At 46.7% G+C, this 18,692-nt stretch overlaps 1 protein-coding gene across 1 annotated transcript; it reads left to right on the top strand.

The window, feature by feature from the left end:
* The first annotated feature begins 272 nt into the window (after positions 1–272).
* Positions 273–15,461, top strand: LOC121580027. Its single transcript, XM_045206911.1, has 6 exons — positions 273–490; positions 8,000–8,070; positions 8,291–8,401; positions 8,471–8,568; positions 11,716–11,785; positions 14,616–15,461. Exons 1-6 carry the CDS (start codon positions 382–384, stop codon positions 14,865–14,867), a joined length of 711 nt encoding a protein of 236 aa, XP_045062846.1. The 5' UTR covers positions 273–381; the 3' UTR covers positions 14,868–15,461.
* Positions 15,462–18,692: the final 3,231 nt, after the last annotated feature.

The following is an 18,692-nucleotide window of genomic DNA, read 5'->3' as shown; positions in this document are numbered from 1 at the left end:
TCTACTAGACACACAACAGTAATATCAAACCAAGTGGGTCAGCATCATGAAAATACAATAATCAGTGAATGAGCACCAGAAACAAGAAGGTACCATACCATAACCATAAATAGTGTTAGTTCTAATATATCTGCTTATGGGGATATGACTGCAATATGAGGACCTCTCAGACTCAGATGGGCTTTGAAATCTGCCCAATGCCATGAGATTACTCTCCATCTCAATGTGGTCCTATGAAAATGTGCATCTCTATGTGTCCCCATCCAGGCCCCAGCCCAGACCAGGGGGGTCCAGTGAAGGAGGAGCCTGGTTGCCCTAATCGGGGAGCGAGGCTGGGCTTCCACAGGGGGCAGGAGAAGGCCTGGGAGGCTGGAGCGCAGGATGAGGGAGAAGGAGAGAAAGATGAAGGTGCTGAACATCTACTCCAAACTCCAGGACAGCGGACCCCTTCAGCCCAGCCGCAACAGGGGCCGCTCCAAGTTTGAGGACTGTGAGTGTATCAGTGTACCCATCCTCCCTCACACATTTAAAACCCAACACTGCCTACCGACACACACTGATCTGCCCACTGCCTCTTACCATAAGGGAGCATTTTAGCAAAACACAAACACATTTACGCTCAACACTGCGGCCTCTCGACTTTTTAAAATAATTATTCTCCCCCACACAATTTTCCTTTAGTCCAGAGCACAGCACTTGATTTCACCATTTCAATTAGCTGCTTTGTAAACAGGAGTTTACCCTGAAATTCTTCAGTTTCTCCCAAGTGTCTAATTTCTGTCATGCCACCCATTGTCACTGTGCCGGGCCTGGCAAGTCCCACAATGAGCCTGTACACCTCAGGTCAAGGTTAAGAGGGTGGGGCCCCCAGAATGGTCACAGGGTCAGGGTTTCTCCTGTGTGCACAGCCACTTGTCTGATTGGACAGGTTTGTTCAGCCAGTAATGAACAAAGAGGAAGATCCCTGCAGCTGTCCTTCCACACAACAAAAGAAAGGTTATTACCAATATGTTATGTGTGTGTGGTGGGGGGAGGGGAGAGTGAACTGTTTCTCTTTCATAAGTGTGTATTGGCTTCAACTATATCTCAGCTCTCAGCTCTTTTTATATTTTTAGCAGTTGTCTTCACACATTATGTTTATGTCTGCTGGTGTTATTTTCTGTTTGTCTTTGTGGCTTTGTGCGATAATGAGTGTCAGTACGTGTGTGTGTGTGTGTGCTGCAGCCCCTCGCTCAGACACTTGTAAACAGGTCCCCTCATTAGGGCTGAAAGGCACTAATTGGCCTTAATTGGCACCCTCTTCACCTGGCACTGACCACTGGCCAACGCACTCCTAAAATAGAGACGCCTCTCTACTCTCCCTCGTTCCTTTCTTCCTCTCCTCCTCTATGCACTTTTCTCCCACTTTCTTCCTTTACTTCCCCACTCATCCATCCATCCTCCCATCCATCCATCCTTCCATCCAGCCATCCTTCCATCCAGCCATCCTTCCTGCCTGTAGACATTTACTTTCTCTAGTGCCTCTGTTTGTGCCATACTCCCTGTTTCCTATCAGAAGTACATGACTGGGCTAGCACAGTAGTAGAGAGACTGTAGATTGTACACAGGAAAGAGTACATGACTGTGTTATCACAGTAGTAGACATACAGGAAGTATAAGCAATAGCAGAGTGATGATTGTTTTCATACAGATAAGAGCGGGGTCAGGTCTGAACCTCAGTGTTTTCCTAGTAGGCTAGGAACATACAATGCCTGTGTTGACTGAGTGCATGATTGTTTTGGATACATATGCAAGAGGGATGACTGTAAGTGCATTCAGGGAGACTGGTGTCCGTTCTGAGCTCCATTGTGTGCTGTTGTCCCATGGAGTGGTTCTCAGTAGCTGTACCTGTGCTGCTGGCGTCAGTGACTCACTCTGCCAGGGTCTCTGATGAATGTCAGTGTTGATGGGGAACACCTGGCGGCCCCGTGACTGCTCCGCCTCAGCCCCGCCCCCTGGACGCCACTCAGCCTCCCGTGTATTAACGCTCTATTGAGGTAGATGGGGAATCCGCTGCACTCGTGTTTGCTCGGTTGTTTTCACCGCAATGAATAGCTTCTGAATGAATGAGCAAGGGAGACCAATCACTTAGAATAGTGTGTGTGTGGGTGTGAGTGTGTCTGCACGCATGCGCCTGTGTGTGTATGTGTGTGTGTATCTGTGTGTGTGTGTGTTGCTGTGTGTGTGTGCATGTGTGCTAGGGTACAGTGCCTTTATGTAACGGCTGTTTGCTCAGCCTTTGGTCTAGAATACCTCTGTGTATTTACCATTAGCGCCAAATGACTGGACAAACAAACAGCCAGCCTATTGATGAGCAGCAGCGTGGAATATGCACGCTCGCTGTTTTCAAAGAGCGCAGAGAAGGAGAGAGGCAGAGAGCGGCAAAGAGAATCTGTCAAAGACTCTATTATATTGTGTCTAAACAGAGAGGGCCCTCCACAATGGCCTTATTAATGGTACAATGTCAAGGAGAGCCTGGGTAGTAATAACACATGATTTGGCTTTGTCAGGTTATCAGTACAGATCAGTTATAGCAGATGATTAGAGGCTTTGAGGACTTATCTTTTTGGATCTGTGTGTGTGCGTGTGTGTGTGTGTGTAGCGGCGCTGGGCGATTGGACGTAGGCGTGTGTATGTTTGTTTGTGTGTGTGTGTGTGTGTGTGCGCGCCATGGTTTGTGGTGAGGTGGGTGGCGTGCTGCCAGAGTCGGGAGTGTGGCCGCTGCGTGTGTCTTTGTTTGTTTTCCTGACGCAGAGTTTTTCCCCTCCTCCTTTTGGGGAAAGTGAAGGGGCTGGAGCCAGGGGTCCATGGAGCGATAATGAGGCCTGTTGCCAGATTCTGCCCCCCTCCTGAGTCCACCACACTCGAAGGGACTGGAGCACACTGCCAAATTCTCCTCTGACCCAAAAGAGATGTTGAATAATGTTTGGTCGCATTATTAAAGAATCACAAAATGTTTCTGAACTATCCTGTAAATATGGTTCTAAGTTGCTTTCCTGTAAAATGATAACATCATGGAATCGTCATTGATGAATTGGCTAGTCTGGCCATGAAACCTTAGCTACTGCTGTCACAAGACTAGAGGAAATGTACAATATGTTTAAGTAATGTCTTCAGCTAACAGTTGTGTGTGCATGTGGACATTGTCTTAGGTACAGACTCTCTGTGATTGAGTTTCAACATTGAATGGAGCTCAGGAATTAAAGGACTGATTACTGCATCTCCTCCTGCACCTCCTACTGGCCTACTGAAGCTCTCAACTTCCTGCTTGTATAATGCTATTACTGTAAAATGTAGTCTTCTTATAAACCTCATTGGTTGCTCCATTGTGTAATTAATACACTGAAATATACTCTAGAATCATATCAGGAAATAATCTTGACAAGGAAAGACCAGTTTAGTTTAATTAATGTCAGTGACTGGATGATTTTATTATCATCATACAACATGCCAAACTACTCAAACTATACTGAAGCTTTGGTTTATTTTAATATCACTCATTATATCATGTTTTGACGCTACAGAATTAAAAGATCATAGCACTTAAAGAGCTTAAACCCAACATATCCCCAAATGCTCCCATATAGTCTGTCTGTTGTGTTACAGTCACAGTGGATAACGTTTGAGTCTAGCCAAGGCCATGGAACATCCATGCTCATTATATGAATGTAATTACTCTAAATACAGGTTTTTAATCCGACACTATATGGGTTAGGTTGAGCTCTGACATTCTCCCACTGGAGAAACGGGGTCATTTCTCCTCTAGCACTGAATGTGACCTTTGTTAGGGGAATTATGGACACTTTATACATGTGACGATGAGCAGAAACAAAGGTCTGGGATTAAGTGGGAAAGAGAGGAAGAGAAACAAACCAGAGGGCAACACATGAAATAACACAATAGAACCTCTGTGTTGCTCCATTGCTCCACAGTCCCAACACTGTTTACAGACTTCCTGACTATAATGTATGGTATTGAGAGAGTTTGTTGTTGCAGTCATTCAGCTATTCAGATTTAACCTAGATTTCGCTAAAAAGAAATAACGGTTATATGCAAACTACTTTCTCACTTTGAATGATGTTGTTTGTTTTGTTCAGATTGTGACTCTGTGAGAAAATATAAATCATTTGTTCATGAATGCCTGCACAGTGTCAGATCAGCAATCAGGCTGTTTGTCATCTGTCAGCTGGAGACATTAAAAGTGATGTCCAAGTGTGTGTTAAATGAGATGTGACTCGTGGCTTTTCGCCGTCTGCGGACCGGTGGACGTCATTGAATGCGTGTGGTGACTGAAGAAACAGAAGAAAAAGCTGCAAAACAAACGGTCGTAAAAGAGTGAACCTCCTTGCTCATCATCATCACGGCCCCATTGTTCCTCCCTCAATCGCTACTGAATCGCCTCACTCTCATTACAGATTACAGCTTTAGCAGAGTGACTCTCCCCTTTCTGTGCCACAGTCCTTCTCTTGATTAACATTTTCTGCTAGGCTTCACACCAAAGGCACAACCTGTGTGCTTTAAAGGCCATCTGAAAAAAAAAAGCCATCATGCGCTGGAGTGGAATCAGATAAGGCTATCAGGCAGGAGGTTTTAGTGCCTGGGCTTTGTCCTGCTCCTCCACCCGCCTTCGCTTCCTCCCTCAATCTCTCACTCCACTGCACCTTTTGTCCGGCTGATTTCCCGACGGAGTGGCCCCCTCGGTCGCAGAACCCCTGATCTCCCTCCAGCACGGACTGCAGTGTGTGTGTGTGTGTGTGTGCATGCGTGCGCACGTGTGTAAAAATGAGTGCCTGTGGGCACACATCAGGCCTGAGAGATGCAAGGCAGAGGCCCAGGAAAGAGAAGCAGGCCTAGGATAGAACAAGAGAGAGAGTCACCATTAGGGGGACTGGAGCACTACCTACCAGGGACAGGACTGATGGGACCTGCTTCAGCCCGCCCCACGCTAAAGAGAGAGGACGGGGGATCCATTTACTCTGTCACACAAGCTGTCAATTCACTTCATTGGATTGATCAGTGCACTGATCCAGGCAGTGGGTGTGTGTCTATTGAAGAGTGTTAGATTGGGGTCTGGGGGCTAGCTAATACCCAGCCCAGACGCTGCTCAGGGACCGATCGTGTGACTCGTGGGTCTCAGCGAAAGCCCCTTCTCGTCACAGACATTTGCAAACAGATGTACACAGCCGCGCCGTAGGTTTTGATCAATCAAGCTTTAACAAGTCAAGTTGACTGGATGCGAATGTAACGCTTTGCATGTGAAAGGCTGAGGCTGCAGAAGGCCTGGTTTTGATTAGGCCTAAGCAGATAAATGGCAGATTGAAACGGCCCCCTGCAACCGGGGAGCAGCTCAGAGGTCCAGGGGTTTAAGTCCAGACTGATACAAACTCTGTTTCTGTTACATTCTTCTGCTACCCAATGAATAGATCCATTATTCAGTGGACTCTTTCTCATCTCTACTGAATTGAAGTGGAAGCAGCTTAAAGAGCTCTTCCCTTCTCTCCCCTTCTCTTCCCTTCTCTCCCCTTCTCTTCCCTTCTCTTCCCTTCCCTTCTCTTCCCTTCTATTCCCTTCTCTCCCCTTCTCTCCCCTTCTCTCTCCTTCTCTTCCCTTCTCTTCCCTTCTCTCCCCTTCTCTCTCCTTCTCTTCCTTTCTCTTCCCTTCTTTCCCTTCTCTCCCCTTCTCTTCCCTTCTCTTCCCTTCCCTTCTCTTTCCTTCTCTCTCCTTCTCTTCCCTTCTCTTCCCTTCTCTTCCCTTCTCTCCCCTTCCCTTCTCTTCTCTACTCCTTCTCTTCCCTTCTCTCCCCTTCCCTTCTCTTCCCTTCTCCCCCCTTCCCTTCTCTTCCCTTCTCTCCCCTTCCCTTCTCTCCCCTTCTCTTCCCTTCTTTCCCCTTCCCTTCTCTTCCCTTCTCTTCCCTTCTCTCCTCTTCCCTTCTCTCCCCTTCCCTTCTCTTCCCTTCTCTTCTCTTCCCTTCTCTTCCCTTCTTTTCCCTTCTCTCCCCTTCCCCTCTCTTCCCTTCTCTCCCCTTCCCTTCTATTCCCTTCTCTCCCCTTCCCTTCTCTTCCATTCTCTCCCCTTCCCTTCTCTTCCCTTCTCCCCCCTTCTCTCCCCTTCCCTTCTCTTCCCTTCTCTCCCCTTCCCTTCTCTTCCCTTCTCTCCCCTTCCCTTCTCTTCCCTTCTCTCCCCTTCCCTTCTCTTCCCTTCTCTCCCCTTACCTTCTCTTCCCTTCTCTCCCCTTTCCTTCTCTTCCCTTCTCTTCCCTTCTCACCCTTCTCTCCCCTTCTCTCTCCTTCTCTCTCCTTCTCTCTCCTCCTCTCCCCTTCTCTCCCCTTCTCTCCCCTTCTGTCCCCTTCTCTCTCCTTCTCTCTCCTTCTCTCTCCTTCTCTCTCCTTCTCTCTCCTTCTCTCTCATTCTCTCTCCTCCTCTCCCCTTCTCTCCCCTTCTCTCCCCTTCTGTCCCCTTCTCTCTCATTCTCTCTCCTTCTCTCTCCTTCTCTCTCCTTCTCTCTCATTCTCTCTCCTCCTCTCCCCTTCTCTCCCCTTCTCTCCCCTTCTGTCCCCTTCTCTCTCATTCTCTCTCCTTCTCTCTCCTTCTCTCTCCTTCTCTCTCCTCCTCTCCCCTTCTGTCCCCTTCTCTCTCCTTCTCTCTCCTTCTCTCTCCTCCTCTCCCCTTCTCTCCCCTTCTGTCCCCTTCTCTCTCCTTCTCTCTCCTTCTCTCTCCTTCTCTCTCCTCCTCTCCCCTTCTCTCCCCTTCTCTCCACTTCTGTCCCCTTCTCTCTCCTTCTCTCTCCTTCTCTCTCATTCTCTCTCCTTCTCTCTCCTTCTCTCTCCTCCTCTCCCCTTCTGTCCCCTTCTCTCTCCTTCTCTCTCCTTCTCTCTCCTCCTCTCCCCTTCTCTCCCCTTCTGTCCCCTTCTCTCTCCTTCTCTCTCCTTCTCTCTCCTTCTCTCTCCTCCTCTCCCCTTCTCTCCCCTTCTCTCCACTTCTGTCCCCTTCTCTCTCCTTCTCTCTCCTTCTCTCTCCTTCTCTCTCCTTCTGTCCCCTTCTCTCTCCTTCTCTCTCCTTCTCTCTCCTTCTCTCCCCTTCTCTCTCCTTCTCTCTCCTTCTCTCCCCTTCTCTCTCCTTCTCTCTCCTTCTCTCCCCTTCTCTCCCCTTTCTCCTTTTTGCTTCTTTCTCTTCTTCTCCCCCAGATTTGCTTTCTGAAATTGACGTGGATTAGCTATCATAGTAAACAAGCTGTAGTCCCTTAATTTGCTATCTGAAATGTTGACCACTGTAGAGTTGTGGCATCCTCAACATTCATATATATAATTTCCTAAATGTGTACTACGTGCTCAAACCCTTGTACTTGTATTACGTTTTTCCCCTAAAGTGAGTTATTATGCCTTTTTCTCTTAGTCAATCAATACATTGACCTCAGCCTATCCCAGGTCCGTAAAAACCTGTCTCTCTCTCTCTCTCTACACACACAAAGACGTAGCTGCCAAGTGCCACACGAGGCCCCTGAGTGTGCTGCCTGCCCGGCTGGGGACCCCAGTGAATACACTGGCCCTTATTGCCCCCCCCCACCCACCCCACCACCACCACCAGAGGGATGTTGCCGCCTCACATTGATAAAGACCAGACTCTCTCATATACACACACACATACACATACACAGATACACACACAGACACATGCACACACCTGAAGCCTGGCATACTGTATATCTAGATATTATTAGAAATCGTTCAAAATGCTCACAGATTTATTGTGATCGGTATGAAATAAGATATAAACACAGTTTGAGATAATATTCCGTTTATATTTCAGTTTGGTGATGCGTGGTGATGTGTGAGGATTTGTAAGCAGTTGATTTGAATTGAACACTATAGCAGAGGGCAGTGTGGCTTCTCTTCCCACTAGAGAGCCTGTTAACACAGAGGTTTGGATTTACTCTCTTCTCCTCTTCCTTTCTTTCTGGCAGTCGACTTCTTGGCAAAGTATTGCATTTTCAGCCAGGAGAAGCTGGCAGAATACAAAAGGGCTTTTGAAGCGGTAAGTGAAAGGGGATTTAAACCCTCTCTGTTCACACTATGCCTCAGATACACTCCCTCTTTCTTCCTGGTTTTCTGTCTCTCTCTTTCTCTAGTTCTTACTCTCTCTCTCCTTTTCACTCTTCCTGTCTCTCGTGATTCTAACTTTGCTTACATGATGATGTTGTTGTTGTTGATTGTGATGATAATGTCGATGATGACGATGATGATGATCCCTCCAGGTGGACAGCGATGCTGATGGTTACATCTCCTGCCTGCAAGTGCTGCTGGCACTAAAGAAGATCATCCCTCCAGAGCTGCTCTCTGATGAAGAAGAGATATACGTCTACAGGGTAAATACAACACACACATACAGACATACACCTTCTGTATCACTTTGACCATGATGGTTTTTCTCTCAGATCCTGGAGATGGTGGACTTCAGGGTGACAGATGGACTTACAGACCTAAGGCTCTTTGCTGTGATTGCGAGCCTAGCACAGAAAATAGCCACATTGGAGTGAGTAGTCCAAGTCACTAATCCAACTCCCTTTTCACAATGAAGTCGGAAGAGGTATCACTGACCCCCCGACCATAAATAAGAATAATAGTGTGTGTGTATGCATCACTATGTCTGTCCACTGTGTATGCATCACTATGTCTATCCACTGTGTATGCATCACTATGTCTATCCACTGTGTATGCATCACTATGTCTGTCCACTGTGTATGCCTCTGTGTGTGTACTGTTTTGAGTGTGCTTGTGTATGCCTGTGAATATATTAAGACTACAACACACCTAGTTAGGCCATTAAAGCCGACCTGGGCGGTCATGATCCCAATACAGAACCCTATCACACTGATTAGAGTTTGGGGCCTCTGTCACTACATTATGTCCCATATGCCACAGATTCCCACACACTGCACGTTTCTCCCTGGCTGTGGTTTATGGCTGAGTACTGAGTACTGTGAGCAGGGCCTGCCTGAAGCTCCAGGGGTCTCCAGGGGTCAGGGGCTGCTCTGGGAGACACAGCCCAGTGTGAGAGCTCCCTCTCAGGGTGGACGCGGCCAGGGTCATGGGTCCCCTGATTTACGGCTGGCCTTTTGTGCGGCCCCGTGAAGAGGAGAAGAGGCTCCTACTCAGCCACATCTATGCCTATAGACTGACTGACTTCTCCAGAAATGGAGAGGGACTGACTGGGGTGTTTAGTCTGGAAAGAAGTAATTATGATCGTGATGATTAATTTTAACGCCTAATGAATGGAAATGGAACTCTTTTCAGAGAACTTGTAAATGGTTCCTGAATATATCTAACAGGGACCACGCCCAATCATTAACATCTCAGATAATACCAGCGTGTAATAGTTCCAGAGTTATTTTCATCTGTAGGTCCTTAGATATAAGTACAAGCTTCAAGACAAAGATTAGTCATCTTAATACCCTTCCCTAAAAAACAATAGCGTCAGTCTCTCATCTGGTCCTAGCTGAACTAAACTGATCCTGTTACCTGCTCTAATCCTGTTGACTTTAGTCCTAGCATAAAACTAATCTGGAACAGTAGCCCAACAATGCTACTGTCTGGCTGCCTTTGAGGATTGACCAGCATGAGTATCCCAAATAATGTCCTTATTTTCCCCTTCCCCCGCATTTTCTATCCTTCGCAATTTCACTCTACTATTCAATCTAGTTCTCCCTTCTGTGCCTCAGTCTCTCTCTCTCTCTCTCTCTCTCTCTCTCTCTCTCTCTCTCTCTCTCTCTCTCTCTCTCTCTCTCTCTCTCTCTCTCAATGTCTCTCTCTCTCTGCTCTGGCGTGTTGCCCCCTGACTCAGTCCATCTGTCCCTGTATAACACTGTGCTTCTCAGCCCGCCTTGTACATCGCTATTCCCCCAGGGCAGGTCACATGACCTGAGAGACACATTTCCATACAGCAGTAGCCCACCAGATCCAGGGTTGCATTCCCTTACAGGACACCAGTGGAACCTCATGCCACCACTGAAGCCCCCGAACCTGGAAGAACTGTAGTAGACTTTCACTACTAGTAGTCTTCCCTCACGCTGACCTCTGTGTGTGGGGGTTGTTGTGTGAAGTGATCGTAGTGTTACTAGGACATTCTTTTTTATGAATCTAGCAAAAGCCACATGATGGTGGAACAGTAATTCCCCATGTTCCTGCCAATTCACTAGAGTGACTCAGAGAACTGAGAGGGAGGAGGTGTTCATTCAGCAATGAGCGGGGAAACCTGAGACCCTAGACGGTCGAACCGCTCACTTTTAAATAGACTGACCCACAATGCAGTGTACCTCTCACCCTCTTTCTTCTCACTTCTGAGTCCCTCCAAATGCATTCCCCTCTTCTTCTCCCTCAGAACTGCTTTTATTCATTCTCTCCTTCCTTCACACTGCATTCAGAACAACTGTGACCTGCTCACATCCCCCTCCTCCAAAAACAAGTCTCAATTTCTCCCTGTCACTCGATTTAAATTGGGTCAGCATGCGTTTGCGTCCCAACACTGACCCCCAACCCCTGCCCCCCCAATGGAGGAGTGACCGCCAAAATGTTGGGCATTACGTAAGTACGAAGTCTGCTGGGTCGTCCACAGCAGGGTGCCTTAGGAGGGCCAACAAAAGAAGTGGGTTAGGCTGCTATTATCCTCCTCACTGGTCCTTCCCGGACCCATGTTTGGGGGCGGCCATTATCACGACTGTCCTTCCCTGCACCGTCGTTTGGGCTCTTTTACTGCAAACCAAGTGCATTTAATGATCATTAGCTGCCCTGTCTCCCCTCGTTCCCGTCAAGCCCCTCCCGTCTTGGCCCCGGTTGGGGAAGTGGGCCAATCACAGCGCTTGGGGCACTCAGGCGTGCGCTCAACTCGGTGGTAGAGTGCTGATTCCATTCTTTCCCACTAACAGGCCATTCAGCGCGTGAGCCGGGGCGGGGAGGGATGAGGGCTCATTAGCACGGGGGGCTCGTTAGAGACCGGGGGACGGCCGTCGCTGTGCCACACGCTGGACAGGAGAGGTCTGTCCCAACACAATCGTCTGTGTCTCTGTCTAATTATCTGAACGGGGACTAGATTGTGTCGGTCAGCGAGTGGTCACATTGCACCACAGCGTGCCCTGATCCCGGTCTCCCCCTCCTCTTCCTCTAATCTACCTCCACTAACCCCCCCACCCCACTACCCCTCGCCCACCACCCTCACCACCCCACTCACTGTCTCCATCCAGAGCAGTTTTATCCGTTAGCTATGGCGGGATGTCCCCATATCCATGGTCATTGTTTGGGGGACAGGCCACTGTGAGCAACCACAATGGGCTCAGAACACTTTACCATCACGTCTCCCCAAACATAGCGTCACATGGGAGAGCCCCGCCAAAAAACACCCGCCACAGGGACCCAGACCTCCCCAACTGGGCTACCTCTCCTGTTTTTCTCTTTACTCTGTCTTTCTCCCCTTTACCCTAACATTATAGTGACACTGTAGAGATATCCACAAAGAGGTGGAGTGGGATTCATTTTGACCATACGTGTGCATATTACATTTATTTGACAAAGAGGATGTTTCAAAAGGAGAGGGGTTTTTAAGTTCTGAGGGACCAAAAGGTTTTAGAGTTGCAGTGTCATGGTTGTCTCCTGAATGACACTGTCTGTGTTCTCTCTTTTTTTACAGTGTATTTATGCGTTCCCTGATAAGCAAAATGGACTTCCGTTCTTTGGCGTTAAAGCTATACAAAGCAAAGGTAATGACAACATTTGGTTTGTATTATCTCATGCCTGTTGAATCACCATCTTCAGTATTGACGATGGTCTATAGTGCCTTCAGAAAGTATTCACACCCCTTGACCTTTTCCACATTTTGTTGTGTTACAACCTGAATTTAAAATATATAGATTAAATTGAGATTTTCTGTCACTAGCCTACACACAATACCCCATAATGTCAAAGTGGAATTATGTTTTTCGAAATTTGTAAAAAGTAATAAAAAATGAAAAGCTGAAATGTCTTGAGTCAGTAAGTATTCAACCCCTTTGTTATGGCAAGCCTAAATAAGTTCAGGAGTAAAAACGTGCTTAACAAGTCACATAATAAGTTGCAGGGACTGCAATAATAATGTTTAACATCTCTGTAAGGTCCCTCAGTCGAGCAGTGAATTTCAAACACAGATTCAACCACAAAGACCAGGGAGGTTCTCCAATGCCTCACAAAGAAGGGCACCTATTAGTAGATGGGTAAAAAAAAATACATTGAATATCTCTTTGAGCATGGTGAAGTTATTAATTACACTTTGGATGGTTTATCAATACACCCAGTCACTACAAAGATACAGGAGTCCTTCCTAACTCAGTTGCCGGAGAGGAAGGAAACCGCTCAGGGATTTCACCATGATGTCAATGGTGACTTTAAAACAGTTCAGAGTTTAATGGCTGTGATAGGAGAAAACTGAGGATGGATCAACAACATTGTAGTTGCTCCACAATACTAACATAAATGACAGAGTGAAAAGAAGCTTAGCTTGTACAGAATAAAAATATTACAAAACATGCATGCTGTTTGCAACAAGGCACTAAAGTAATACTGCAAAAGATGTGGCAAATCAATTAACTTTTTGTCCTGAATACAAAGTGTTATGGTTGGGGCAAATCCAATACAGTACATTACTGAGTACCACACACCATATTTTCAAGCATAGTGGTGGCTGCATTGTGTTATGGTTATTCTTGTAATTGTTATGGACTGGGGAGTTTTTCAGGATAAAAACAAAAACAGAATGGAGCTAAGCACAGGCAAAATCCTAGAGGAAAACCTGTTTCAGTCTGCTTTCCACCAGACACTGGGAGATTCATTCACCTTTCAGCAGGACAATAACCTAAAACATGGTTTCCCAAACTCGGTCCTGGGGCCACCCCTGGGTGCACATTTTGTTTTTTACACTAGCACTACACAGCTGATTAAAATAATCAAAGCTTGATGATGAGTTGGTTATTTGAATCAGTTGTGTAGTGCTAGGCCAGGACCGAGTTTGGGAAACCATGACCTAAAACCCAAGGCCAAATCTTCACTTGAGTTGCTTACCAAGACACCATTGAATGTTCCTGAGTGGCCGAGTTACAGTTTTGACTTAAATCTGCTTGAAAATCTATGGCAAGACCTGAAAATGGTTGACTAGAAATGATCAACAAACAATTTGACAGAGCGTGAAGAATTTCAAAAATAATAATGGGCAAATGTTGCACAATCCAGGTGTGGAAAGCTCTTAGAGACTTACCCAGAAAAACTCACAGCTGTAATCGCTGCTAACTGTGATTTCTAACATTTATTGACTCAGGGGGTTAAATATTTAACTAATCAAGATATATTACATGTTTTATTTTTCATGATTTTTTTTTTCAAATGTTAGACTTTTTCATACACTTTGACATTACTGAGTATTTTGTGTAGATTGCTGACCAAACAAATGTCAATTAAATCCATTTTAATCCCACTTTCTGAAGGCATTCATGTTTGCTTACTCCCTAACTGTAAAGCCCATCTTTACCATGTACAGTATAGTTTAACATTTACCATAATCACTCTCATGAAGGTATTTTCATGCTTACTTCACAAGATCTCTTCCAACCTGCGGTACCTCTCCCTCTTTCATGGCCCCGGGAGGGTAATTACAGTGAAATAAAGACTTGGTAAACACTTTGAAGGGCATTTCAAATGAAAGCTTAGTAAAACTAGCTTTTTCCAGAACAACCAAGTGCATCTATAGAGAGAGAGAGAGAGAGAGAGAGAGAGAGAGAGAGAGAGAGAGAGAGAGAGAGAGAGAGAGAGAGAGAGAGAGAGAGAGAGAGAGAGAGAGAGAGAGAGAGAGAGAGAGAGAGAGAGAGAGAGAGAGAGAGAGAGAGAGAGAGAGAGAGAGAGAGAGAGAGAGAGAGAGAGAGAGAGAGAGAGAGAGAGAGAGAGAGAGAGTTCCTTTTCGCTTTCATGGATTACGGGGCCTTAATCTCATTAAAGTGCCCAGTGGTGTACCTCCCGCGCCGCTCCGCCCCTCCCTCCCTTTAATCAGTCCTGAGACACACTACTACTCATCTCAGATGGACCAGGGCTATAGGATGGCCATTCACAAGAGGCAAGGCAGCCCGTCGCATTCAAATGGGGAGGGCAGGCCGACGAGGCCGTTGAAAGGCACATAGGGAACATGAAAGCATGTGGCCATGGGTATGGAAACTGATTCTGGTCTAGGTGGAGGAAGGCTTTGTAATTATAGAGCTGGTAGTAGGGATAGGGTTGTTAACTGGGCTGCAGGAGCTGGAGGGTAGAAATGGGCTAATTGCCAGAGGATTATACCCCCTCCCCCCAATTATTATCTAGAATGCATTTAACTGTGAAAACAGGTGCACTCATACAAAACTAGAAACAGGCCGATGTAACATGAGACACTAGGAGAGGCACACACCGACCGACACACACATACACGAGACACACACACACCTCTGCCTTGACTAAACCAAGTCCACACCGTTGCATATTGAAAAGGCCTCTCTTTTTTCCACCTGTTTTGACATGTTGTTTGTCTCTCTACAGCAGCTGTTCCTGTTCCTGCTGGAGGGGCAGACAGGGGGCACTGTGGCCCAGCAGGGCTGTATCAGTGCAGAGCAGCTCCTGGTGGAGCTAAAGGCCGGGGGCATCCGACCAGAACAAGAGGAAGCCATCAAACAGGAGCTCCGACACATCAGCTCCCTGGACCTGCTGGACTTCCTGGCGTACCTGCCCCTCTTCGTCCTCATCCACAACTCGGTCATCGCCAACCCACTGGATGACTCCAGCAACCTGTGATGTCATCGGCTACACAGACTTGACCCCTATCTGTCATTACCTACCACACACTGTGGTAACAGGGTTCCAGGGTCCCCTTTCTAAAAAGATAGCTAATGCACTTAAAGCAGTTTTTTAGATGTGTTTTTTACAAGTTTAGTTTTTTTGTAACTTGGGAGCACTTTTCATGTAACAAGGTCAACCTTCTGAGACATTTCTTCAAATCAGCTTTGGAGACACCTTTTGGAATATGCATTTATAAATACGCTACCCCTTTGCATTGGGCGTCTAAGCTTGAGAATGGTGCTGTCTATGGTACTGAAATATGCAGGGATTTTCAGTTGTGGACTGAATAGGGACATAACACGTTTAGACTCCAGTTAGACAAGGGATACACAATTGTTGCTCATGGGGGGCCGAATTCTAAAATGCAAGATGCAGGTGCAACTTCGAACTTTTGCACAAATCAAGCATTGATTCAATGCATGATTTATGCCAAACCTTTGTGCGGGTTTTTCAGATAGGGGAGTGGGGGGGTGAATATAATGGCTCTCTACCGCTTTAGTAACTAAGTAATGTGGCATTATGAAAATAAAATAAATGAAGCATGGCCTAACCTGAATCTCCTATGTGTTTTCAATCATCTTCCTCAGCTTTAGGTGAGAGGGTCCAGCAAGAAATTACAAATTAGACATGGCAGTTCTCTCTTTAATTTCCCTCACGCTTGACAGAGTCGTGGAGGAAAGCGTTAACGCACTCTGACAGACGGTCACGGAATTGTTCGGACCATTCATTGCTGTTTTCGGGTAGCTGTGTCATAGAAATTCTATAAACCCTAATAAGGGTATCAAAGAGGGCTACACATATTGCCTGTCGTTTTTGTGTCTTGTGCCCTTCTTGGTAAGCTCAATTTTTATTTTACCTTTATTGTAGCCCTTTCCTGCAGTCAAATTACCAAATCGCCCTCTAGTGGCCTCATGGGTGGAATATTATTATTTTTCATAAAAATCCGGTGTTTCTATGTCAAACAGTTTTGTTATATTTCAGTCTTCTGTGATGTATATGAAGTATAATATTTGGATGCAAACTCAAAATATATTACATTTTGAGTTTTTAAGCCCATAACCGTGTGTGAGGTGTATACTTTTGTTTCAAAGTACAGTATATTTGTTTAAGACTACCAAGAAAGACTCTGTGTGACCCTGATTTAGCCCACAGCAGTAAAAGGTTAAGAGGGAGTTCCATTGAGACCAAGGTCTATTTTCCAAGGGAGCCCAGCATATACACAATTTACAAAATACAACATAATACAAATAGGCCTATACAAAATTACAAACACACTCAAGAAAAACAATCACATTCCTCAGCAAAGAGGTCCCCAATCAACAATTTGAACTCCCCTTGAGGCACCACATCCAGTTGGGAACTCTGTAGATTGTTCCATACATGGGGTGCAAACAAACTAAAACCAGAGACCGAAGGGATTTTCCACATTTTGTTACGTTACAGCCTTATTCTAAAATGGATCAAAGAAAACATTTTCCTCAATCAAAATACCCCATAATGACAAAGTGAAAACAGGTTTTTAGAAATGTTTGCAAATGTATTAGAAATAAAAAACAGAAATACCTTATTTAAATAGGTATTCAGACTCTTTGCTATGAGACTCAAAATTGAGCTCAGGTGCATCCTGTTTCTATTGATCATCTTTGAGATGTTTCTACAACTTGATTGGAGTCCACCTGTGGTAAATTCAGTTGAGTGGACATGATTTGGAAAGGCAGACACCTGTCTATATAAGGTCCCATAGTTGACAGTGTATGTCAGAGCAAAAACCAAGCCATGAGGTTGAAGGAATTGTCCGTAGAGCTCCGAGACAGGATTGTGTCGAGGCACAGATCTGGGGAAGGGTACCAAAACATTTCTGCTGCATTGAAGGTCCCCAAGAACACAGTGGCCTCCATCATTCTTAAATGGAAGAAGTTTGGAACCACCAAGAGCTGGCTGCCTGGCCAAACTGAGCAATCGGGGAGAAGGGCCTTGGTCAGGGAGGTGATCAAGAACCTTATGGTCACTCTGACAGAGTTCCATAGTTCCACTGTGGAGATGGGAGAACCTTCCAGAAGAACAACCATCTCTCCAGCACTCCACCAATCAGGCCTTTATGGTAGAGTGGCCAGACGGAAGCCACTCCTCATTAAAAGGCACATGACAGCCCGCTTGGAGTTTGCCAAAAGGCACCTAAAGGACTCTCAGACCATGAGAAAAAAGATTATCTGGTCTAATGAAGCCAAGATTGAACTCTTTGGCCTGACTGCCAAGCGTCACTGTCATGGTTCCACCTGTCACCAGAGGGCGACAGAGACTGTCCTACAGACTATTATGACACTCAGGTGTTTTCTATTCTCTAATTATGAGTTCCCCTTTAAGAGAGGTGGGTTTTCTGTTTTCCTTTGCAGAAGCTTGATTTGTTTGTCATGTGTGTTTGCCTCCTGAGTAAGTTTTCTAGTCCTAGTGTTTGTTGTTTTCTCAGCATTACTGTAATCCTGCTGTTACCTATTCTCAGCAAAGCATTTACGTTTACTTTTACCACTGATTCCTTGTTTGGTCTGTTCTCTGCTCCTGGGTCCAACCTCATCATGTCACAGCAAGCTTCTGCCTCTAACATGGACCTAGCAGAGATCACCCTCATCAAGAATGTTATAACCCACCAAGGAGCACTGTTGGGATGGCAGCAAGGACAACTCTCCCAAATATCTGAGACCCTTAGGGCACTTACCAATTCCCTCCTACCACGGCCCAACCCCAACCCAGGAGGAGCCAATGCCCAAGTCTCATCGCTTAGTACAACAAGTGTCACCCTAGTTCCTCCAGGGAACCGTCACCGGGAACACAAGATCCCTGCCCCCGAGCGGTACGATGGTCACCCGGGAGGATGCAAGGGGTTCCTTACTCAGTGCTCTCTGGTGTTCGAGTTACAGTCCTACTCGTTCCACACCGATCGAGCCATGATCGCCTACATCATCTCTCTACTCTCGGGCAAGGCCCTGGCATGGGCTACGTCGGTGTGGGAACAGCAGCCACCATCCTGCAGCTCCATATTGGCCTTCACTGCCAAGTTGCGACAAGTCTTCGACCACCCAGTCGACGGACGAGAAGCAGCAAGCTGACTGTTCAGACTCCGCCAAGGGGCCAGACCAGTGGCTGACTTCGCCATTACGTTCCGCACCCTCGCCGCCGAGAGCGGGTGGATTACGGAGGCGCTGGTTACCGCTTTCCACCAGGGTCTGTCTAACCTCATCAAGGACGAACTGGCCGCTTGAGAACTGGGAGAGGACCTCGAGTCACTGATAACACTGGCAATCAGGATTGACAACCGCATCTGAGAACGTGTGAGACAGTGCCTTTTTGACACCACCCCAGTATTCTGGTTTCCTGAGCACCCCTAGCCCCCCGAGACCAGCATTGAGGAAACCATGCAGTTGGGACGCACACGTCTGAGCCCACTGGAACGGGACAGGCGCATGCGCGATGGCTGCTGCTGTTTCTGTTGCGGAGGTCTCTGGCCATCTCCGTGCTACATGTCCAGAGTTTACGGGAAACACCAGGGCTCACCAGGTCAAGGGGAGACCCTGACGAGCTGTGCAGTTACTCCCCAGTCACCCAGTCAAAGTCTGTCACTACCCGCAACCCTCCATTGGGACAACTGTCAGCACCACATTCAAGCCTTCGTGGTCTCTAGGGCCGTGGATAATTTCATGGACCAAGACTTCATCAGTAAATTACAAATCCCCTACATGAAATGTCCCATCCCTCTGCAGATTCAAGCGCTCGATAGGCGTCCCT

This window comes from Coregonus clupeaformis, chromosome 24 (genome assembly GCF_020615455.1).
Source record: "Coregonus clupeaformis isolate EN_2021a chromosome 24, ASM2061545v1, whole genome shotgun sequence".
In the NCBI taxonomy this organism is placed as follows: domain Eukaryota; kingdom Metazoa; phylum Chordata; class Actinopteri; order Salmoniformes; family Salmonidae; genus Coregonus; species Coregonus clupeaformis.
This window is presented reverse-complemented; position numbering and strand designations above follow the sequence as displayed.